Genomic DNA, 24,705 nt, shown 5'->3' with positions numbered 1-24,705 from the left:
TTAAACCAAATATATCACGTCCATGCCTAGTTTTTAAACTTCTTTGAATCCTTTTAGCGCTATTTCAGCCTTGGATCTTAAATTGATATTATTGTGTTTTTAATTATTTTGCTTTACTTGACGTTTTTCATGGTCCTGCTGTCTTGTGTTAGGCTCGTTCATTGTACATATGAACAGAGCTGTGTGTGTTTTCTCTTCACTTTTGTTCTTGGCCACTCTCCCCCTGCGGACAATAGATAATCTCATCTCATGAGTAAAAGAGAAGTGTGAGGTTTATGGGAACTCGGCAGAAAGTTCGGCAGATTTTAGCGAGCTGGAACATCTGTGAGAGAAGGAACATCTGCACTGTGATTGATTGAGCATTACACATCGAGAACAAAGTCCATCTGCTGCATGCCGCTCCTCTGCGTTACGTGTGTTAAATCATATCAGTATGATTTTTATATGATACTTAAATGATATCTGTGTGGTACTGTTTAGGTCATACTAACTGCAGAGAGGATTGTTTTCTTTGAAAAACCTCCAATTCTTCATTTTATCACGTTAAAAGGATTGATAACCAGTGTGTGTGTGTGTGTGTGTGTGTGTGTGTGTGTGTGTGTGTGTGTGTGTGTGTGTGCACGCAGAGGGGGCAGCCAGAGTGGCTCCAGGTACAGTTCTTTATGGGAGATGGAACACATTAGAGATTATTATTACTTCAATATGTTGAAGCTCAAACGTTCTTCATCTCCCTCTGAAATCAGTGTGTGTGTGTGTGTGTGTGTGTGTGTGTGTGTGTGGGTCTGAATCATGGTGCTGTGGGAGGCTCGCAGGCTGACCTTTAAATTCCACAGATAGAAGAAGCATTTATACTTTAATAACACCTCATGTCTTCTGTTTGAGTGTCTCTGTGGGAATTGAACTTAAAATGTGATTATGTCACTCTGAGCAGCACAAAGTTTAAACTCCATGTTTGTTTCTTTGTGATGTTCATGTTTTAGTGTTTAGTTATCTGTTAAAAATGTGATGTTCAATATCAGTTCATCAGTCGATTACTAAAGTGAACATTTAAGTTCACATTATAGTTTCAATCAACCGGAATTATTAACAAACAACAAAACCATCAGCTTTTTGTTATGTCAATATTCATCCAACATCCATCTATCTATCATCCATCCATAAGACCAACCATCCATCATCCATCTATCCATTATACATCCATGACCATCCATCCATCATCCATCCATCTGCCAATTATCTATCCAACATCCATGACCATCCCTCCATCCATCCATCAATCCTCCATCAGCCAATTATCTATCCAACTATCCATCCATTGAATTATCTATCCAATCATCCAATTATCCACCCATCATCCATTCATATAATCCATCCAACATCCATGATCATCAATCCTCCATCATCCATCTGTCCATCCAGCCATTGAATTATCCATCCAATCATCCATCATCCAATCATCTATCCATCATCCATTCATATAATCCATCCATCGATCATCCATCATATCCATCCATCATGCATCCATCTATTGATCCATCCATCATGCATCCATCCATCCCAGTGACGAACTGAAAACATGTTTTTTGGTTCTAAAAATGATCGATGAGGTAAAACATGAAGGCAGTGATGTCAAACTCAGTTTCAGTAATATATTTTATTTCTGTATCATATTTAAATTCAGTTTCATTCAGATTAAGGCATAATCAATCATTCTCTTGAATCAGCTGAACATGCCTCTCTCACAAAGATAGTGTTTCTATGTGTTTCTGCACGACGACCGATTTATGAAGTATGAACAAAAGTTCCAGAGACCTGCTGATGGATTCAGCCGCTCATCAAACTGAACACGAGCCGTCTCCGAAATCAAGAGCACAAACTGGCAGAGCTCCTCCGTGACACAAGTAAACAGAAACAACATCCTGAACAGAGATATACCAACAGGATGTGAGGCCATCGAACACATCTGTGAAACGATCCAACGTCAACCATGAAATAACGCCGTCGCTTCGATCAGACCGTCCATGAATGAAACCCCTTTAATAAGTCTTTAAAACGTGTGAAAGGACAAATGTGATTCATGTAAAACCCATCAAGACCTCGATATGAATGAAGTGTTCAAGCTCACCTGCAGTAAGTGACCTGTGACCTCAGTGACGAGTTCTTTACCCGCCTTATAAAAGTCCCTCAGTCTTAGCGAGCTTCCTTTCTGTTCTGTAAAATACTGACAGTTTTCTCCTCGCGTAGAAAATGAACCTCCGTGTTTTTAAACCTGGGACAAAGTGTCCCTTCTTCGTCGTCTTGTTGTGAAGCATTCTGAGTTGACTTGTTGCTCACACTAAGCCCCGCCCCCCCCGCTGACCTGCACTCACCGCTGCTTCAGGACGAACAGGTACAACTTTAGTATGTCGTAAAAAAACAACACATGGCTTTACGTGACGGTGAAGGTGGCTCCGTTTACAGGACAGGCGGACTTAAATAAAAGGGACGAACACTCGACACATCGGAGAACAACAGCTTCTTTTCTGTGCGGCTTATTTTGAGTCAGATACAGCCGGGACACTCCGGGCTGGCGTGCGTTACACGGCCTGAGGGTGCTCTATTAAAGATGCCTCTGTGAGTGATGGAGCAGATTTGAAATAAAAAGCTCTTCTCTGTTCGGATCCTTTCTGTCACCTTTAAGACACTTAAGAGCAACAATCTCCAGGCTGACGTCACGTCACCCTGCGTCACTGCTGCAGGCTAAAGACTGAAGACGCCTTCTTTGTCATGTCGTCCCAAAAACTAATCAAAGAATTCAAATCCAGGATTTCTTCTCCCACATATAATCCTGATTCTAGAAAGATAAAATAAATGGACCATTCAACAAGTTGTTTGAAGATATTTGGGACGCTGAGGACGTCCAGAGACGGACTGTCCCGTGTGAGCTGTAGAAGAAGAAGGAAGGCTTCCTCTCAGCTTTTCTGGACCCTGATGAACCCGAACCAAAAAAACATAAAGACACGCTGAACATGGCAAAAAAGAAAACCACAAGTCAGATGAAGAGTTCATACAGTAATTCATTAACAGCTGATCTGATCCGTCGGCGCGGCGGGACGATCCACGGCGGCCGTCAGACCCGTGACATCCAGTAAAAGCAGCAGACAGACAGTCCTGTCCGCGTGTACGTGCTGCTGTGTGGACAGCAGCCGGCCTCCGCACTAACCATCCCAGTCTCTCCCTCGTCAGTGTGCAGGAGGCCAGCCCCGGTGCCCCCCCCCCCTCCATCCTTCAGTACAGGCTCCAGCCTTGAGGATGATGTTGATGTTGGGGGGCGTAGAGTGATGAAGAGGTGGTGAGCTCTCCGGGGCCAAGCTGCTTTCCACACGCACACATTCAGTCCAGCTTCTCCTTCTGGAGCAGCTTCGGAGCGTCGACAAAGTCCAGGCCGTTAAAGAGGATCAGACCGGCCGTCACCACGCTCGACGAGCCCCAGAACAGGACGTACGCCAGAGTCTCGGTCCACGTGTCACCTGAAGGGGGGGGCGGCAGGTCACACCGAGTCAGTCAGGACAATTTCAATCTATCTGATAATTCATGTCAGGACGCTGCAGGGTCAACGCCACGTTTTCACCCAGCGGTGAAAGTTTGGTGCGTCACATATTTTTTGCCGTTTCCATCGGCTAAAGCCGGGAAAGATTCCCAGATTACAACCCATACCGTCCTACTGGCTTTACTGAACCAATCCACACCAAACTGTACTGATCCAAACCGGACCGCTTGGTGGAAACGGGGCTTAAATGAAGACAGGAAGTGAGATCTGATCACAAGCAGTTACTGGAGACGGAAGAACAGGCAAATGCTTCCTTACTTCCTGTGTGTGTGTGTGTGTGTGTGTGTGTGTGTGTGTGTGTGTGTGTGTGTGTGTGACTTACCGGCCATGAGCAGGCAGATGATGCACATGGAGAACGCTACGACCATGATGATCGGCAACTAGGAGAAGAAGAAAAACAACCATCACAAGCTGCACAACCTCAGACAGTAACGGACTCCTCTTTGCTCGTGACGCGTTCTCACCGTGAGGAACTTCCAGTCTTTGGGGTCTCTTAGAGGAGCCGTCCAATCGCTTTCTTCCACCGCGTAGTTCCCCAGGAACAGATCGATGGAGTCCTGCAAAAGAGCAGACAAAGTGTTTGGGTGAAACTGGAAGAGGAGGAAGAAGGATGCAGATAAACCGCTCACGCCTCGTGACAGGAAGCCGATATCTAATCGAAAATATCTGATAAGAAGTAAAAAAAAAAAAAAAGGCACAGGTGTTGTCTGCCTTTTTTTCTTCTCGTGCACTAAGTTGTTCATCTGAACAGCCAATCAGAGAGATGCATCTCGCAAAACGCGGCGGTGACGCCTGGCGCCGATTCATCATGTGGAGTCGACAAAAAAAAAAAAAAAGCCAACTGGTAGCAACGGAGCTGGACCCACGGCGAAAACTAGGTGATGATCATTTTTACTACAGAAGTCGAACGCTCATTAACGTCGGTCATGACGAGCAGGAAAGAAGCCACAGGTCGGGTTCGAACCCAGGACGCCCGCTTTCTCTGTACATGGGACCACAGACTAACCACTGGACCACCAGCACCCCACGACAGGTCTAAGAAAACACGGACTGCAATGTTTAAGTTCCTGTAACTCCATTCTTCCAAAGCAGAGCTCGGAGGCTTCTTTAATCGTGGCAGGGCTGTGTTAAATACTTGATTCTGATTGGCTGATGGAACATCGTGTGACTCACCTGTCTGAATCCATCTGAGAAGTTGTTCTTGTAATATCTGATCATGGAGTTCCAGCCGTCCATCACGAGCCCCCACTGAGTCCTCTTCCCTGTCCTGAAGGATCACACAGTGGGACATGCTCGTCAAGCCGACAGAGACACACACACACACACACACACAAGGATTTGAAATGAAGGGAGTTCAGTTTCAGCTCAGCTCCGCATGAGGTCCCCGGGATCTGAACACTTGCACGCTATGCCGAACACACACACACACACACACACACACACACTGATCTCTCTGTCGTTAGCACGTGTTAGCTCGGTGTGTGAGGGCTGACCTGGTGAAGTCGGTCTTCAGGGCTCCTGTTCCTGCGTACTGTTTGGCACAGGCGTCGGCGTTGTCTGCCCACGCTGCAGATCAGCACACACACACACACACACACACACACACACACACACACACACACACAGAGACAGATTATCATCTGTGAGGTTGACCGTGCGAGTCAGAAATTAACACATTTAAAAAAAATACAGCGGGAGAAACTCACCGTTCTTATACATCTTCTCAAAGTCGGCCTGCTCTTCAATCAGCTGACCGGTGTGGAGGACTCCCATTTTCTACACACACACACACACACACACACACACACACACACACACACACACACACACACACACACACACACAGTAAAACTCAATGAGTGATAGTCTTAAAAAAAAACAAACAGCTTTTCAGTCGGATTTGAAACCAAAAGCTACAAAGACACACAAACACGTTGTCAACATGTCGGGACTGAACAGTTGCCGACGTGTTTGTGCAGTTTAGAGCGTGAGCAGGACTTCATCTGTGTTTCTTGGTGAAATAATATAAACATAAGGACTTCTGTTGCCATGGCAATGTAAACATTTTATTTTTGACTAGAACTGTCTTAAGAGGTTAAAACTCGGGTACTGTGACGACACACCAGCAGATGGCGCAGTCTGACTATTTTTACACCAGCTAAAATCATTTTTTATTATGTTTTTAATAAATGTACAGCATCCAGCTGCTGCAGCAGGATCTGTTATTAATTATCATTACTCAATTAGAGATGGAGTCACTAGATCTTTCCTTAAAATTAAATAAAACAAACTATCGACTTGTATAAATTAATATGTCTGCAGACGACACTCCTCCATGTTTTGGTCAGTTAGCTTGTGCTAGCGTGCGTTAGCTTGCTGTGTAGTAGCAGTAAACGCCCACACAGCTTTAAATAGTTACAGCTGAATCACTTCATGCCAGAGTCAGTTCACGACATGTTTTCACCCCTCCCCTCCCGACATGTGGTCACCGTGTCGTACCCGGAGCTGAGACTGCAGCGAGCGGCGAGCCAGCAGACTCTGGATGACGTTGGTTCGATCCAAACAGTCCATGCAGTTACTGCGAAACGTCCCGTCCTGGTTCAACAGCACCTTCCCGTCTGCGTCCACCAGGAAGTACCTGAACACACACACACACACACACACACACACACACACGTGGTTACTCCTGACGCACACACACATCTACCACCTGCACACACACATAGAAAAGCTTCCACTGACCCAAACTCTTCCTGCATCTCAGCCACCAAGTCCAGTAAGATCTGCAGGCGGTGCCACCTCATCCGACTGCACTCCTTGTGGAAGTCGAAGGCGATGTACCTGCAGGTGGGGGAGGAGGCGTGTAAACATCTCAGAGTGATCCTGACAAACGTTTCAGAGAGTAAATATAAAGACGAGAGCTGGAGGAGAGGATCTTACTTGATCATACCGTTCCCCAGGCCGCTCACCAGCTTATCGAACGCCAGCTCCAGAGGTTTCTCCGAGCCTTTCTGGTTGATCTGAAGATAAGAAACATCCAAAGTTTGTCAACGTATCTTCTTTCTACTCAAGCTCATAGCAACATTTACACCTGGCTTTAACTGATGTAAGTGAATGAATAAAACCACTGCGGGAAGGGCTTTACCTGCCTTTCTTTCTAGTGTCCAGCAGGGGGCGATAGTCTGTGAGAAAATGTTCCTACAGCTCAGTTTATGTCTTCCCTCAGTAAACGTGTTCCTCCTGAGTTCGTGGTCTTAACCTCTCTCGTCGTGTTTTAATCTTGTTCAGTTTGTTGTTGCTAACTTGTGATTTCCTGTTTTTATTTTATCATTCGTGTCCTCAGGTTTTTTCTCTTTGCGCTGCGTTTTCTCCTGGAGATAAGTCAGTTGAGCGCCGTGTTTAGTCGGTCACTGGCAGCGCTCGCACTTCTCCCCGACATTTCCTGTTGCTAGGTGAAAGTTGGCTTAAGAAATTCCAGCTTCGCTCTGCACTGATTGTAAGACCTGTTGTAAGTTGTTTCAAGTTGATATTTTGATTCTTTTATTTAATTAAAAGTCACCAAAAAACTTGAAAACAAAGTCAAACAGTAGCATCTCGAGACCTTCTAATTAAAACTGTTTTTTTGTCCTTCCCCGTCGTCACTGACAGAGTAAAGATCAGAAGTCACATCCCTCCTCAGGTTGCAGATTAAACAGGTTAGATTGAGACACATGAAGCGACTCTTTAGACCTACAAGCCCGAGTTCAACTATGGTCTCTGACTCTTTTCCTGCACCTCTCTCTCTCTCTCTCTCTCTCTCTCTCTAGCCTAAAAATAAATCTGAAAAATGGTTTTGATTTTAATTGGTCAAGGAGGGAGACATGGACATGTGAGGCGGTGTTTAAACTGAGAGAGCTGCACGTGCAGAGACGAACTCTAGCTGACACTGAACTGTTTTAATGGACACAGGTGCTAAAGCAGGGGAAGCTACCATATAATGAACCTGATGTATGTTTGGTTTACTGTTTGGTTGCACTTAGAGAATCTCAGAGGAGGAAGTCCTTTTAATTACAAAGGACTCTTTTTTTTTTTTTTTTTAGCTCGTCAAAATCAGTAATCCAAACCCCCGCTCGCCTCCTTCAGCTCTTCCCTCGTCTAAACACGGTGTCTGAACGCAAACATGGCGACGATCAAGTAAGCTTCGCTCGATGCTCCGAAACAGTCATCCAGGAACCAAAAGGGGGGGGGGGGTTCTGGGTCTGATCTCTACGTGAGGCGGGTTTGGATCTCACCAGGTTGAGGATGACTTGTCTTCCGTAGAGAATAATCTGAGAGTCAAAGTGTCTCTGGAAGCCGTCCAGCTGCAGCGGAGAACAGAAGAAGACACACACACACACACACACATTTTACAGAGTTCAAACTGAACAGTGACCAAACCACATCCACATGTTTTAATAGAGGGAATGTAAACATGCTCCAGACCTCCACGACCCCCCTAAAGGGAGAATCAGTATCGGTAATGTTGACTGTTTGGAATCATACATGAAGCGCGGCGCGGCGTGGGCGTGCGGTGAACTCACGTGGTTGACAGTTTTGCTGATCTGTGGTTTTGGTTTGTACTTGAGGTTTGGTCTCTGGGACCAGAAGAAGGGGATGGAGCCTCTGGTCTGTGGAGGAGAGAACATCAACATGACGTGACGTCAAAGCTTCACATCCAAAGAACACACACACACACACAAGCTGAACCTGCGGCCTCGCGGCTTCTGTCTCACCTGAACATACGAAGCCTTGGCGCTGTTGAACTGCACCACCTGCTCTGTTTCCACGTAGTTAGCGGCGTGACCCTCTGTGTCGATGCCTACGCACACGCACACGCACACACACACACACACACACACAGGAGACACTTCAGTTAGAGACCAGGATGCAGAAACAATGAAATACTTCTTCTTTGTGTCCACTAGGGGGCGTAGCGCTTCACAGAAGTCAGCCTCTGGAACGACTTAAAACAGGAAAAACTTCCTGAATGCAAAATTCCAATTTTATTTTGAAAGGACAGATGGTCATGTTACAACATGCATGATCATTCTGAGTGGATGAAGTGTGTGGAGATAGCAGATGGAGGTTTTAGTGGCACAAGATCTCCATCTTTCTGTCGTTTAGAAGAACAGCAGGAAACATCGACCGGCGTGTGCGCTCGTGTCGGGACATTGTAACGAGGTTCAAGCACTTTTTTTCCCAGAGATGCACCAATCCACTTTAAGTTCTGATACTGATTCAGATATTTTTAGATCAGAACTAAACGTGGTGTTGTCGGTATTACAACAGGAATCTGTCGTAAACTCAGCACAGTGTTGGCTGCATATACAAACAGGAAGCAGCAGCATCTGTATGTTTTTCAAATTAAATCTTTTTTTTTTAAAGAGTTATTTTTGGGCGTTTTGTTCCCTTATTGGAGAGACGGGACAGTTTGTATCGAAGGAGAGAGAGAGAGAGAGAGAGAGAGAGAGAGAGCGGGGAGTGACGTGCAGGACAGGAGCCACAGGTCGGATTCAAACCCGGGCTGCCCGGCTTGGACCACCGCCTCTGTGCAGGGGGGCACGAGCACTGACCACCCCGAATCAATATTAAAAAAATCAACTTGCTCTTATAGAAGGAGCTGTTCCTCTTCGTCTGAACGTCGTCATGGAGACGATTCGTGGACACTTCTTACAGTCCAGTCCGAACGTCGTCATGGAGACGATTCGTGGACACTTCTTACAGTCCAGTCTGAATGTCGTCATGGAGACGATTTGTGGACACTTCTTACAGTCCAGTCCGAACGTCGTCATGGAGACGATTCGTGGACACTTCTTACAGTCCAGTCTGAACGTCGTCATGGAGACGATTTGTGGACACTTCTTACAGCCCAGTCTGAACGTCGTCATGGAGACGATTTGTGGACACTTCTTACAGTCCAGTCTGAACGTCGTCATGGAGACGATTTGTGGACACTTCTTACAGCCCAGTCTGAACGTCGTCATGGAGACGATTTGTGGACACTTCTTACAGCCCAGTCTGAACGTCGTCATGGAGACGATTTGTGGACACCTCTTACAGTCCAGTCTGAACGTCGTCATGGAGACGATTTGTGGACACTTCTTACAGCCCAGTCTGAACGTCGTCATGGAGACGATTTGTGGACACCTCTTACAGTCCAGTCTGAACGTCTTCAAAGTGAGACTGAGAATGATTAAAGCGCCCAACCATCTGATCGACATCTGATACGTCAACATCAGACCCGATGGCGATGTAACGTTGGATTGTTCCTATCTCGACATTCTCGTCTTTATTCATTATTGAAAAAGGGACACATTAAAGAAGGCCGGGCTCACCTCTGACGTAGTATCTGACTCCGGCTCGGAAGCAGCTCCTCCTGGAGATGATGCTCCACTCGAACACTTTCCCGTTGATGCAGCTCGACCTCAGAGCGATGACTGAGCGGCAGCCGTGTTCAGGAAACCAACGCGAGTGATGAAAAGGAGCGAGCCCGACACGGTCTGCTCTCACGGGGACAAGAAAACCGTTCGCTCTGATGAAACTGTTTGTCATCAGACGGCTCGCTCATAAAACACGGCACGTGTAGATTTAACGTGCTCAGACATTTCTCAGGCTACGCTACCGTGATGGTTCACTTAGACTGTTTGACACGTGATGAAGGATACAGCCGTGGATCACAGGAAACACAAACTTGTGCAGCTGTAAGAGGAGAGAGGAAGAAGAACATGAAGAGGTTGATTAGAAATAAACGTTTTTCAGCTACAGAAACTGTCTGAATGCCTCCGGAGCTGCAACACCATCCTGGACGGATCGAAGTGCGTCCTCTGTCACTGACACACTCACACTCTTCTAAGTGTGTGACATCATCCCAGAGAGAGACCGTGTGGTTAACCACGAACAGCTGTGACATCACTCTCTTCAAAAACACCAGGACATGATGAGAACATTTTATCTTCTTCTTATGACGCCTGCGTCTGTGAAATGGTCAAACCTATATTTCTATTCCCTCACGCTGACTGTTGCTAGGTAACAAGTCGGCTGAGTGTACGGTCTGTTTTTTTCTTTGCTTTAACGAGTCAGATTAGTTCCTCCGCCACGCCAGTGACGTTGACAGAGTAGCTATGGGAAGTCCCGCCCCCTTTGATCATGTTGCAGCCTTCCAGCGGAGAAATTCAACACGTCATGGACACATTTGAGTGAGACGTGGAAATAGTGACGCAGACTGACCTCGGGCTGAGTCATGAACTCTCTCAACAGGTGACCGTTCCACACGAACCGCTGATCTGCCTGCAGACAAGGACGAGAGCACAGGTGAGAACACAGACAGGAAGAACAGCTGGAATATTCTGGACTGAACCTTTCAAAGTGGGTAGATACTGGTGAGATCCCAGTAAGACGTACTGAGACATCACCGACCACGCGCAGTCTGACTAAAATGAGACTCTGAGGCATCGGAGGGCCTAGCGGGTATGTTCCACACGCCATGTACAGAGACTTAGGTCCAATGTGGGTTTGAATCCGACCTGGGCCCTTTGCTGCATGTGGACCAGCATCTCCTCCCAACATTCCCAGTCTGTCCTTAAACCTCATGTCTGATGAAGACCGGAAATATAACAGAAAACTAAGTAAAAATGCAACCATGGCAACCAGCGGCGAGCCGTGTCCCTCCTCCTGATAACTGTGAATGTTTGTTATCTCTGAGACGCCATCGACGACCCTCCTCATATCGTGCCGCTCAGAGGACGATCACACGTCCCGCGCTGAAGACGTTAAGAATCAAGAAGCAGAGCGTACCCGAGACCACCTCTCCAAGCGGACTCAGGCACAGTACCCGAGGACTACGTACCAGTACAGAACGTTTGTGTTCACAGACTTTGGACCAGGGCCGGGGTCCTTGACACGGGACCACCCTAAACGAGCGCTACACCTGCACAGATCGTGCACGCTGGGAACCAAATGTTCAAATCTTCAGGCAGGAAGACAGTTGAAACCTTTTTCTTTTTTTGGAGACCACTGTTATGGTCCTGTGTGTTGTGCTGTATTTGTTCCTCCTCCTGTCTCCTGATTGGAGGAGCTGAATAAAAGGCCGTGGATTCATCCTGCTCACCCCTCTCTGCTCTTGCCATTTCCAACTCGGCCAGACACGTTGAAAGATGTTGTAAATTGTGAACGTGTTATTTTTCCTCTTAACTCCAGCGTGAGAGAAGCCCTACTTTTGTTTAAAGAGTTTTCTCCCGTTTTGTTTTAGTCGATGTTAGGGGAAGTATTGTTTTTGATTTTCCAATTATTTTTGATCGGTAAGTTTGAGGGAACATTTTTCTCTCCTTTGAAAATAAACAAGCTGTGGGTTAACTAAAGTGGCCTGGGCTGCTGGTTCTTGTTGGGAGTGGGAAGAGTGGGGGCCACTTTTATGTTGTGTCCAGGTTCCCCTAGACCGGGGGACACAAACAAACAACCCTGCGTGGCTGCATGTGACGGGGGTTAACGCACCCTCTCCAGGAGGCTCATCTCCTGGAACTCGGGGCTGGTGTTGGCCAGTCGCTGCAGCGTGTGCGTCAGGTCGTAGTCCGTCGCAAAGTAGAAGCCGTCTGTGTGCAGCACGTGGTTGATCATGGACAGGAACGTCTTGTTGTCCTGCATCTGAAAATCAAAACCCAGAGACACATCAGCTCCAACTCCATGTTGTTTTAATGCTGGCTGTATCACAAATGTCAAAGGAACCTTTGGACAGATTTTATTTTCATTCGTGTCCTTCAAAGTTTCCAGTTGACGGATGGACTCAGACGTGACCTTAGAGGTGACCTTTAAGGACCTCGTCGCAGAAACTCAGCTGTTACCTGGTTATCTGTCAGGTGTAATATCGTCTTCTTGTAGGAGATGATGTCGAACTCCTGAGCTTTCCACACGGCGTGTCCCAGCAGGTCTCCCACCTTCTTCTTCTTGGTGATGACCACCAGGTACATACCTGACACAGAGACCAGGCGGGGTCAAGAGGGAGAATCAGGAGCAGGACTCTCCTCTTCACCTGGAACACAAGCGTGCAGTACGTACCTGCCACCAGGCGGATCGTCCCCATCAGTCCACTGATCGGCCGGCTGTCGGCGGAGGCGGGGACGTCCCTCCTCGCTGAGGACCAGAGCGGAGAAATGACCAAAGCGTTAGAGAGTCGTCTGAACCAGAGCTGCAACCAATCAGGACGTTAGGAAATGATGACTTTGAACGTGAGCTCAAATACGCTTGATGGCGATGTGTGATGACGGGCTGCAGCGCCTCAAACATCACACACGAGGTCATCGCTTCCATCAAATGTTTACTGAGTCGTGCAGACCTCGTCTTCCTTCTGTCTCGTGTATTTTCTTGTCCAGCGCCCACTACTCGTCTGCTGCAAAACGTCTCTGTCCAGAAGGGACTCTGAGTTGACCGCCGCCACCCGACCTCGGGCGAGACGAAGGACGCGTGGACAGAGTACGTCTCGCTGACCGTCTCTAAGAGGAGCCAGCAGACGTCTGTCATGTGTTCTCACTAACAGACTGCCAGCTGCACACTCACGTCCGACTCTCTCATTTATTTGCTGTTTTACATTTTTGTAATGTAATCTACATCAAGCCTGCCACAATACCAACACACTATTTTCATGATTTAATTCATTTCATTAGATAGATAGATAGATAGATAGATATATAGATACTTTATTGATCCCGAGGGAAATTCAGGTGACTGAAAAGCCATCTTAACATACATGTTGGGTATTTTCTACACAACAGTTCCTCTGAGATCATTGACAAAAACACCTGATTTATTAAATGTGATATAAAAAAACTTCACTATGTGGCAAAAAAAAAAAGCTCTGCAAAACATCTCAGTTCCTAAATATCAGCTGTTTCAGGATTTAGAGGGTTAATGATTTGTCTTTGGGACCATTTTCAATAATAACCATGTTTAAATGTTGGCTGTAAGAAGCTTCATGGTTTCAGTGCTCGGTCACATCCTGTGTGCTCTCTCTTTAAACATCAATCAGATCGTTGTTGAAAGAGAGAGAAACGACGCTGTATAGAAACACACCCCGTCAAATATCTCTTCTGTAATTATTAATAAACGCTTTTATTTCATATCCACGACCCTGTGCGGAGCCCCGTGAACGATCACGCAAACCTGAGGTTGAGAATCACTGCTTTGGGGATAAGAATAGCTGAAATGGTGTCAGGAACGTTTGCTCTGAGGGAATAAGAAACCAGCACAGAGGCCTGTAAATCCTGGAAGCAGACGGCCCGGAGAGAGGAGAGGATAATTAGCACATCTGACCACGAATTCCTGTCCTGTGTGTTCACTGTAACTCCTCCCCTCCCTGACACTCAGACACGCAGCGAGCGAGCTGAAGGAGACGGAGCGTTTAAAACGGTCCGGGTGTCCTCTGAGAGATGCTGCGTGCACTTTGTTCATGAAACAGAACGACGCAGGTGAAGAGATCCTCTCAGCTCCGTGATGCACTGATGAGCAGCTGTGCACCTGTCCTGAGCTTTTACCTGTGAGGATCATCTCGGTCGACACTCTGTCGATGGCCAGGACGTCGTCACAGCCGTCATCACAAGCCTCGATGTAGAACTTCTCGGGCGTGGTGCGCCTGCAGAGAAAGAAACCAGAGAGAGAGAGAGAGTTTGATCGCCCAGAAAGAAACACCTCAGCCGTCAGGTTGTCAAAATGCTTCAAGCGTTCTCACTCGATTGTATCAGAAATACCAAAGCTGTGAAAAACAACTAATCTTCAGTCACACTTTTGAATGAATAATATGTTGAGCAGCTGTAGAGAAAAGATTTATAAGCTGCGGACAAACCACCGTCTTTTAAATCAGATGTGAGGAAACATTTTGATTTCAAGACAGAAAAAATGAAAGGAGAAGACAAAAACTGTGTGCAGATGTAACAAGAAGAACGACACGGACGACACAACCAACATGATGCAGTGTTTAAAGAGAAGCTCCAATCACCTCCTCTTCATGAGACAAACAAGCAGATTATCACCTCCTTAAGGAATCTGTTTTACGTATTATTAGTTTAGATCAGAAGTCTTTAAGCTTTTTTAGGATGAGAGCTAGTTTTAAATAAATAACCAAGTCGCAAACTACTTCTACTCCCCTTATTTTTGTTTTTACATGGCATATTAATGTTATACACTTAACGGATTTCATTGTAATCTGGTTAGATAGATCGAGAGTAAGTAGATACAGTCTGTTATGAGTGAGTTTCCTTTTATGCTTTATTTTCTTATATTTGGGATTTTCTTGGCGAGCTACTTATTGAGGGAGATCCATAAACTACAGTCTCATCGTGGGTTAAATGAATCGTAACACGCTTATGATCAATCATAATCGTATAATGGATGGTAAAATGTTCGATCAATCGTGATATTTGACTTGGGATCAGAGTGATTCATCTTCGGTTTACAAAGAGGAGGCGTTATTGTACAAACTGCCAAAAAAAAACAAAAAAAAAACACCTCGGCAACGTTTCAGTTTAAATTCATGGTGATTAAAAACAGAACTGAATCATTTCTCATTGTTTGTTTACATCCCGACAGTTTGTTTACAAATATAAAAACACTGACACCTAATAAACAACGTCTGCAGCTTCACACGTGCAGCTTGTTTTAAAGGATGAATCATGATCTGAATGTGCTGAGAGGTGTTACGTTAGCTTTGGTTACCGTGACTCGATGCAGCGTGAAAAAAAACCCAACCGTTATTAGCTTTTTAAACGTTAGCATGTTAGCACGAGCTCCCCCCGCACACACTCATTTCATTGTAAACACGCGCGTGAGAATAACATAACGTCACGTCACAACACAAACGTATATTCAACAAGACAGACTTACAAGTTAAAACTCTCGTAGGTGCTCGCCATCTTTTCCTGCCGTCTGACCTCAGTGACGTGTCAGTGACACGCCGGCTACTTCCGGGTTCCGTGTTCAGACTTGTGACGCTAGAGGGCGCTGTTGCCACTTTAACACATCACTTTTTACTTTTTTAAATGAATTTAAGCTGTGTCTCAAGTGCTTAACATTATGTAAAAGTAAAATAGCACAATCAGGATACGATATTCTGAAACCCCTTCCATTTTTTTTTTTAGAAAACTGACGCATGACTCACCCTTATATATTTAATTCATTATTTATCTTTTTTTATTACTATTATTATCATCTTTTTCTTCAGTTCAGACCTCATTAAGTGCACTTTAAGGACACTGTCATTTAATTTCTGTATTTGTGCGTGCTGGTATTGACTGGATGGTCCTGCTCTGTAAAATATGATGATGATATTTGCTGCATTTTGTGCTCTTGTAAGAAATGTTACAATTACAAAAAATACAATTGAGTTAAATAATTCTAGGCATGACAGGCATTTTTTGTAAAGTTTAAAAAAAGAAAAAAAAAAGAAAACTGGTTGCAGGGCCCCAAAAGACTCTAGAATTTGCACAGTCCTCAGTGTTTATGATGAGGACGGACTGTAGGACCTGAAGAAGACACAAAGGAGAGACTGGTTCACTCAGTGTGGGTTGTTTCTGTGTTTCCACAGATCATACTTTCGTATTGTGTGTGAGAGCAAATGTGTCGACCTGGGTAAAACATCTCCGCGTTCTCGTTTATTAAAAAAGCACGTTTAAACTCCTGTCCAGCAGGTGGCGGCGTTTCCCCCACTCTGTGTGAAATATACAGCCGCTCGAGAGAAAACGAAGAAGAGCTGAACGCTGCACGTGGGCTCAGTCTGCGCCTGTCCGCTCAGAGAGACGCACGCCGAAGAAGGAAAAAGAAGAGACTCACGAGTTTAATTTACACAGGAGACAAAATGAGACCAGGTACAGTAAATATAACGGTGTTTAGTGTTTGAATGTGCGTGTTTATTTTGTTAACGTGTTACGTGAGTGTGCGCGCGTGGAGTTAAAGCGCGTGCTGGCCTACGCCGCCATGCTGCACAGGTAACCTGGTTTCAAACTTCTTAAAGTTACACATCATGTTAACACTGTGTGCTTTGAATATACTCGAGGTTACCTTGTTATATCATGTAAATGTGTTAGTGTGATAAATGCTGAGGCTACACGAGACGATATAGCATCCACACGCGGCGCAGACCAAACACGTGTGTGCAGCTTCTTCTGCTCACCACGTGCACTCCTCCAGCAGAACCTGATGTCAATGTTACACTGAGTTATCTTTTAATTTTACCTGGCACCTCGGAGATGTTGGTCTAATCGGTGTATTTTTGTTTTTACGTCCTGCCACGTGGTTCATGTTAGCATGTTAGCATGTAGTTAGCTCAGCGTTCAGCCCGTTAGATAAACAGTTCTGGCGATACAGGAAGAGCAAGGCTAATACTCCCTAACAAATAGATTAACACTTGGTTTTTCATAGAAAAGTAATAAAAGATGCATATAGAGGCTCATTTTACATGATTGGTCATTTAGTCAACATGTCAAATACGGTGAGTTTAGATGTTATTGTTGTGAACATTACATTATCATATGTGACCAAACAATGAAGTAAAATAAGTTACGCACTAAGTAGTTCACATGTTGGGTAAAGAGAGGACTATACATCAAAACTTGTCATGTAGAGAATCTGTCCTCGTGAGAGGGTTCAGGCTCCTCCCACTTAAATCCCCTTAAAACATAACATTCAGCCCAGAAACCTAAAGTTGAATCTCATTGTTTGGTCAACACAGGAGCAACAGCTTTACAAAATAACAGAGGTGCAATGTTCAGAAATATCAATAATTATTATTTATATAGCTCCTTTTAAAAAGTGTTTACAAAGTGCTTTACAGATCAACATATAGAGGAATAAGGGACAGGGGTTAACAGACTGATGAGCAGATAAAATATAAGAGATACAACATGCAGTTAAAGACAATGATTAGTTTGAAGTGAACTAGGAGAGAGCTAAAAGGAAATGAAACCGAGGGAGGGTGGGTCGACATGAGACGACAGGGGGCTGGAAAGTAAACGCAATCAAATTAATGAGGGAAAGGAGAAATGAATAGACATCTTAAAAGGAGAGATCACATAAAAGCAGGTTTGGAAAATGAGTTTTAAAAAGTGTCTTGTAAGATGCTGATGAGTTCTGTTTGTGTTTCAGGGTTCAGTCCTCGTGGAGGAAGAGGAGGATTCGGTGACAGAGGAGGGAGAGGAGGCGGCGGTCGAGGAGGATTCGGTGACAGAGGAGGATTCGGTGACCGGGGTCGAGGAGGATTCAGAGGAGGAAGAGGTGAGACCTGATTTTTAAGACATTCATCAGTTTAATAAGACAGACCTGACCGCCTTACTAACGTTTGTCTTTGTTTTTTCAGGAGGGTCGTTCAGGTCTCCAGATGGGGGAGGATTTCGAGGCAGGGGAGGCGGCGGCAGAGGAAGAGGAGGTCCAAGAGGGAGGGGAGGAAGAGGAGGCTTTGGAGCAGGGAGGAAGGTCATGGTGGAGCCTCACAGACATGAAGGTTTTTATTCCTTTTTTTTATGTTTTCATTCAGCATTTCTTAAAAAAAGTTTATTTTTCTATCATATATCTTGCGATTGGTCCAAACCTGCTTCCATTGGAAATGCTTGATGACCATTAGATACCCGTGAAGTTCTGTTTCATGTGGACTTAAACTGATTTCCTGTCTAGTTTAGGTGTAAAGTAGTTCATTGTCCTTTTAACTTACTGATGTTGAGTGTATACTTGTAACTGACTGTGTGTGTGTGTGTGTGTGTGTGTGTGTTTCAGGTGTGTTTATCTGCAGAGGAAAGGAGGACGCTCTGGTGACAAAGAACATGGTGGTGGGAGATTCTGTGTACGGAGAGAAGAGGATCAGTGTGGAGGTAAAGAGTGATGTTGTCTTGTTAAAATGTGTCGGCCTTAGCTTCTGTTCATGCACACCTGCAGTGTCTCAACAGAGGGGCCAAAGTGGTTAATACACTCGGTATCTACGATTACCTCATACAAGCTCTCTTCAAAAATACCAAAGTGTCCCTCAAAGAATATTTCTCTTTGCTATAATGATAAATTTTACTTGTGGTGCACCTTACATTCAAGAGAAAATCTCAAGGTGCTAACAGTAGGTCTACCATAAAACCATTAAAACAATAGCAAGTGTCAAACAATTAAAATCAGGCAGAGTTAAGAACCTGAGCAGAAAACAAGATCTAAGAGCATTTTTATGAAAACGTTCTTGTAAAAAAGGTTTTCAGGTCCTTGTTCTCACAGGTTTCTGCATCAGGTCCTGTGTTCTCCCGCTCTCTCGTCGTTGTTGAATATTTTGTCTTTTCCGTCTCTTAGGAAGGAGAAGTGAAGACGGAGTACAGAGCGTGGAATCCATTCAGATCTAAGCTGGCAGCCGCCATCTTGGGAGGAGTCGACCAGATCCACATCAAGCCGGGGACAAAGGTCATGTACCTGGGAGCTGCTTCAGGAACCACAGTGTCCCATGTGTCGGACATCGTTGGACCGGTCAGTACTGCACGCGCTCAGAGCATCCAGCCAAATGTCAGATAATGAAGCTCAGAGCATCCGAAGTCGGTGCTGACGCTTTGATCCATAAAGAATGAAATGATCCGTCCTGATGATTTGATTTGGACTGTTTGTGTGTGTGTGTGTTACAGGAAGGTCTGGTGTATGCTGTGGAGTTTTCTCATCGATCAGGTCGTGATCTCCTAAATGTGGCAAAGAAGCGCACAAACATCATTCCCATCATCGAAGATGCCAGACACCCACACAAATACCGCATGCTGGTTGGTAAGTAGTCCTGAGAGAGACGTCGTGCAACTGACTTTTAACCACTTTGATACTCGCCTGAGCTAACAAGTAAAGGAAGAGTCTAGTTCAACCTGCATTTGAAGTTAATAAATATTCAATTATAGATCTATTATGTATCGGGCCTGTGTCCACTAACAGCATTTTTCTGCACACTTAAAAACATTAAAACTGGTTACGGTCCAGAAACGTCTGCTTCTAGAAAAGCTCTTTACCAAGTGCATCACAAGTGTGTAAACAGGTGTTTGTGTGTGCAGGTATGGTAGACGTGATCTTTGCTGATGTTGCTCAGCCTGATCAGACCAGAATCGTTGCTTTGAACGCTCACAACTTCCTGAAGAACGGAGGACACTTCGTCATCTCCATCAAGGTACGACAAGGACGCACACCAACACTGATTTATAAATACTAACCTCAGTTATCATGTGATTCATTACGTATGGTTTAAGCCAGCTGCACCCTGTAGGCTAACTGTATTGGTGTCCTTGCAGGCTAACTGTATTGGTGTCCTTGCAGGCTAACTGTATTGGTGTCCTTGTAGGCCTAACTGTATTGGTGTCCTTGCAGGCTAACTGTATTGGTGTCCTTGCAGGCTAACTGTATTGGTGTCCTTGCAGGCTAACTGTATTGGTGTCCTTGCAGGCTAACTGTATTGGTGTCCTTGTAGGCTAACTGTATTGGTGTCCTTGCAGGCTAACTGTATTGGTGTCCTTGCAGGCTAACTGTATTGGTGTCCTTGCAGGCTAACTGTATTGGTGTCCTTGCAGGCTAACTGTATTGGTGTCCTTGCAGGCTAACTGTATTATTGTCCTTGCAGGCTAACTGTATTGGTGTCCTTGCAGGCTAACTGTATTGGTGTCCCTGCAGGCTAACTATATTGTCCTTGCAGGCCTAACTGTATTGGTGTCCTTGTAGGCCTAACTGTATTGTCCTTGCAGGCTAACTGTATTGTCCTTGCAGGCCTAACTGTATTGGTGTCCTTGCAGGCTAACTGTATTGGTGTCCTTGCAGGCTAACTGTATTGGTGTCCTTGCAGGCTAACTGTATTGGTGTCCTTGTAGGCTAACTGTATTGGTGTCCTTGCAGGCTAACTGTATTGGTGTCCTTGCAGGCTAACTGTATTGGTGTCCTTGCAGGCTAACTGTATTGGTGTCCTTGTAGGCTAACTGTATTGATGTCCCTGCAGGCTAACTGTATTGGTGTCCTTGCAGGCTAACTGTATTGGTGTCCTTGCAGGCCTAACTGTATTGGTGTCCCTGCAGGCTAACTGTATTGGTGTCCTTGTAGGCCTAACTGTATTGGTGTCCTTGTAGGCCTAACTGTATTGGTGTCCTTGTAGGCCTAACTGTATTGGTGTCCTTGTAGGCCTAACTGTATTGGTGTCCTTGTAGGCTAACTGTATTGGTGTCCTTGCAGGCTAACTGTATTGGTGTCCTTGTAGGCCTAACTGTATTGGTGTCCTTGTAGGCCTAACTGTATTGGTGTCCTTGTAGGCCTAACTGTATTGGTGTCCTTGTAGGCTAACTGTATTGGTGTCCTTGTAGGCCTAACTGTATTGGTGTCCTTGTAGGCTAACTGTATTGGTGTCCTTGTAGGCCTAACTGTATTGGTGTCCTTGCAGGCTAACTGTATTGGTGTCCTTGCAGGCTAACTGTATTGGTGTCCTTGCAGGCTAACTGTATAGACTCTACGGCGGCCCCGGAGGCGGTGTTTGCCGCGGAGGTGAAGAAGATGAGCTCTGAGAACATGAAGCCACAGGAGCAGCTCACACTGGAGCCCTACGAGAGAGACCACGCCGTGGTGGTCGGCATCTACAGGTAAACCAACCTCACTAACCAGCACCGGCTGCCATTTTATTCCTTTCAACAGCGTGCACGTTTTAACGAGCGGTGACGCAGAACTTGAACGTATAGATGTCTTCCACGGTGAAATAAAAAACCGTGCTGCACTTGTTCATTTTGACAGCGTTGTTGCAGACTCTGTTAGGAGGGTTTACGTTTTGGGTGGCGGACCGTCCTCTCGAGCGTGCAAACAGTGAAGGTCTGACCCCCCCAAGTGGCGCTAAAGCTGACCGACAGAGGCTAATCTTGATGACATTTGACAAAGTAGGAAACGGCACTCTGCTCATATTTAAACTCAAATATTCCCTGGAAACACATCACACAACGTCACGTGTGAAGAAACATTTTGATCACTTCTTTGTTGCACACATCAAACCGGATTATAAGGACCCAGAAATCTTTTCTTCTGTGCGACTTGCTGAAGTGAAGTTTGTTGGAATCTGACCTGTGACTCGTTTAACCGAGTCAGTCTCCCCGGATATCTGACTGTCCACGATCTCTTTAATAAACGCACAAAAAGACCAAAAATAAACCTTTAAAAAAGTCATCTGAGTTTCTGATTTTTAAAGAAACGGATTGTTAAAAAAGTTCCCAGAAATGTCAAAACTAGAAACTATTCATAACTGTTAGCTGTGAGTGATTCGAGGGTTGGTAAACGTGACCTAAATAAAATATGTGCCGGGTTGTCTTGTAGGTGAAGTTTTGTCCCTCAGACTGATTACCTCGAGTATAAAGTGGATTTGATTGTGTTAATTAAATGGTTCTTTAATCTGGTGGAAGCTTCTTATTGACCTCTTCAGATCTGTGAGCCCGGCAGGGGGTCCAGACTCCAAACCTCGTGAGATGTTATCTGTCGACTTGGTTTGAAAAATGTCAGTTCCTCACCCGACCAGTTTAAAGTGTGACGTTCACGAACAGAACAAAGACCTTGAACAGATCTGAACCCTCTTCTTCATGTTGTACATTTATCCTCAGACGTTATTTCTCTCGGTTGATCCGAGGGTAACAGAAACGAGTTTGTAACCTTTCTCACAGCTCTTGTTCGACTGTCAGTTCACAACAATCACATCAGTAATTGTTGCTCCCTGTACTTTAATATAATCGGCCCCTCTGATTAGTCTCTGTTCACTGTCCTGTCCCGACCTCGTGGGTTTCTGCTGCTGCTGGTTTTTAAACCTGTATTTAATGTGGGAATAGTTTGATTCTGTCCACAGCTTTTAGAGCTGGATAAAACACAAGATTAGTTATTTGGTTGGAAAGGAGCTTTTTTTTAAATTATTTTAAGTATCACCCGTGTGAAACAGCTCCATCTGGTGGACAGTTAGAGTTTAGTCTTCCTCGGTTGCACAAAACTCCTGAAGTTTCCAGCTGCATGTGTGAAGTATGAGAACATGTTCAGGATGTGATGACAAGAGGAACTCAGTTTGTTTTCTCCCGTTGATCCTGAAACAGCTGGTGTGATTTTAGACATGCAGTCCAATAAATCTGCTGAGATTGTTAAAGCAGTCGTAAAAACAGATGGGACTTCTTCAAAACTCAGTTTGAAAAGTTCAGTTAACGAGTGAACTAAACAATGTAATTATACATCTCACTGTTAATCTGCTCTTCTGCTCCACAAAATGTTTCTCCTCAGTTTTGTTTTATTGACCTACAGGATTTTAAACTTGAATATCGATGCCTTTTTTCACACCAACACAAATGAAAGAGTAATTCTTTGTTTTAAATGACCAAAACAAACGGGCCAGCTCCTGCAGCAGTCAAGTTGTATTCTGAGACGTGATGAAGGCGTGATTATTTTCCATCTCTTTAAAATGACCGGATCACTCCAGTCACGTAGGTTGGAACTGTTTTTCTTAATTTAACTCTTTAATGGGACGGTTGAGCGTCAAACGCCTTTAAACTCCACCCTCTCCTCCTCTCTGGGTTTTCTACCTCAAAGTGTCCTCGTCACATTTAGCATCTGTCTTATATCTTAGTATAAGTTGTTTCAAAACACGGAGGAGGTAACTGAGAGCGTGAACGCTATGAAAAGTTCCACGCAGGATAGAAGCGATTCACTGGTCACCACATGCTGACACGAGGACGACGAGTCGCTCAGATGTCGCACATTTAACGTGCGGCGGTGTTAGTATCTTCCCCCGGTCTGTGGCGAGGAAATCACCGGCTGATATCAGTCTGATGAGCTGCACCTGTACGTTCTGCTCCGAGCTGAAACCTTGCATGTATCTAAAGTCGGTTTAACATACGGTGGACAGTCGATACTTTATAAGGTATCGACTGAGTTTTATTTTCCTCTGCAGGAGACAAAATACGACGACGTGAAGGCCTGAGTTGTAGTGATCCTGTAGGTCTTTGCTCTGTCGTTTCTAAATAAGGTCGCTATACTTTGAGTGTCTGAAAACATGAAGAATTAATCCGATAGATAAACATGTGAGGTCACGGTGCTTCTGCTCCGTGACTGACTGGGTTTGTGTGGTCCAGATCAGAGACCATGGTGACGGGTGGACCCCGACATGTCGACTCTCCCAGATCTCAATCTAACATGCTCTGTTCACTGTGTTAAACATGTCCGTCTGTCTCTCCACAGACCTCCACCCAAGACGAAGAAATGAGGCGAGCAGACGGTTCAAGGAGACGGGATAACCGCCTTCAAACCTCGGCCTGCTTTTTGTCCTGTCTGTATCTGTGCACGCCTTCCACCTGTCTGTCCCGCTCCACCTCTGTATAGTCTCTGCAGAGAGACACGAGGCCGACCAGCTGCTGGAACATCGTCCTCTCTCTCTGGCTGCGTCTCCTGTGAACCACGCAGCTGGAGGATCATTTTAAACACACAGTGGAGTGTTTCAAACAAACGAGACAAACACTTTATTTCTCCTTCAGTCACGCCATTTTCATTTCAACATGTGCAGCTTCTCTGTGTTGCCGTTTTTAAAACCTTGTTTATAGTTTGAAAGAAATTAGATAGTTTAATCAGCTTTCTCTGATCCTGTATTAATAGTTTCCACACATCACGTTATGAGTCAGAGCGTTTGTACATGTCTGTATTAATACTGTCTGTATAATGAAACCCACAGTGTAGGTAAGGAAGCCTTAAAGCAGACGATTGGTGGCGAGGTGGTTATCGTGACCCTTGGTGTGCGTGTACAGACAAATATAATCCTGGTGACTTTTTCCACTTGACTAGTAGTGCGATACTAGAACTTTTTTTTTGTTCTATGAAGAGAAATGGTTGTACGCCATTACAGTTTATTCATAAAAACAAGTTTGTTTTTTTGACATGATGGAAAACTTTGTTTTAATAAAATGTGTATTATTCTTGTTTATGATTGGTTACAGTCTTTGACCTCAAGTGTTTACATACATTTCCATAGGTGATAATTTAGGTTAAAGGTGCACTACGTAGATTTGCTGGTGAAATAATGTTTTTGCTTTATTTCTTTAACTAAATGCACAAACTTAATGTAAAGGAAAAATGTAGTTCCC

The 24,705-nt window shown here is 44.9% G+C and overlaps 2 protein-coding genes and 1 long non-coding RNA gene across 3 annotated transcripts; 1 reads left to right on the top strand and 2 right to left on the bottom strand.

Moving 5' to 3' along the window:
• Positions 1 to 1,635: 1,635 nt before the first annotated feature.
• On the bottom strand, positions 1,636 to 15,585 carry LOC306824566 (phosphatidylinositol-3-phosphatase SAC1-B). The gene is made up of 20 exons (XM_079344744.1): positions 15,476 to 15,585; positions 14,131 to 14,228; positions 12,659 to 12,733; positions 12,445 to 12,572; positions 12,098 to 12,247; positions 10,835 to 10,894; positions 10,273 to 10,306; positions 9,943 to 10,044; positions 8,341 to 8,426; positions 8,149 to 8,235; positions 7,861 to 7,929; positions 6,530 to 6,609; positions 6,332 to 6,430; positions 6,089 to 6,227; positions 5,296 to 5,365; positions 5,083 to 5,155; positions 4,763 to 4,856; positions 4,054 to 4,146; positions 3,912 to 3,969; positions 1,636 to 3,509 (listed from the first exon to the last, which is right to left on the bottom strand). The coding sequence occupies exons 1-20, from the start codon at positions 15,502 to 15,504 to the stop codon at positions 3,373 to 3,375; spliced, it is 1,761 nt and encodes a 586-aa protein (XP_079200870.1). The 5' UTR covers positions 15,505 to 15,585; the 3' UTR covers positions 1,636 to 3,372.
• Positions 14,811 to 24,543, top strand: fbl (fibrillarin). The gene is made up of 10 exons (XM_079344746.1): positions 14,811 to 14,841; positions 16,279 to 16,455; positions 17,732 to 17,860; positions 17,943 to 18,086; positions 18,356 to 18,450; positions 18,908 to 19,078; positions 19,231 to 19,363; positions 19,639 to 19,751; positions 21,053 to 21,198; positions 23,810 to 24,543. Exons 1-10 carry the CDS (start codon positions 14,838 to 14,840, stop codon positions 23,832 to 23,834), a joined length of 1,137 nt encoding a protein of 378 aa, XP_079200872.1. The 5' UTR covers positions 14,811 to 14,837; the 3' UTR covers positions 23,835 to 24,543.
• Positions 22,498 to 23,803, bottom strand: LOC306824574. The gene is made up of 2 exons (XR_013779158.1): positions 22,782 to 23,803; positions 22,498 to 22,746 (listed from the first exon to the last, which is right to left on the bottom strand). It is a non-coding gene; the product is annotated as an uncharacterized lncRNA (long non-coding RNA).
• Positions 24,544 to 24,705: the final 162 nt, after the last annotated feature.

This window comes from Symphodus melops (assembly GCF_947650265.1).
Source record: "Symphodus melops genome assembly, chromosome: 5".
Lineage (NCBI taxonomy): Eukaryota > Metazoa > Chordata > Actinopteri > Labriformes > Labridae > Symphodus > Symphodus melops.
Note: the sequence above shows the minus strand (reverse complement) of the source record. Positions and strands in the feature narration are given on the sequence as shown.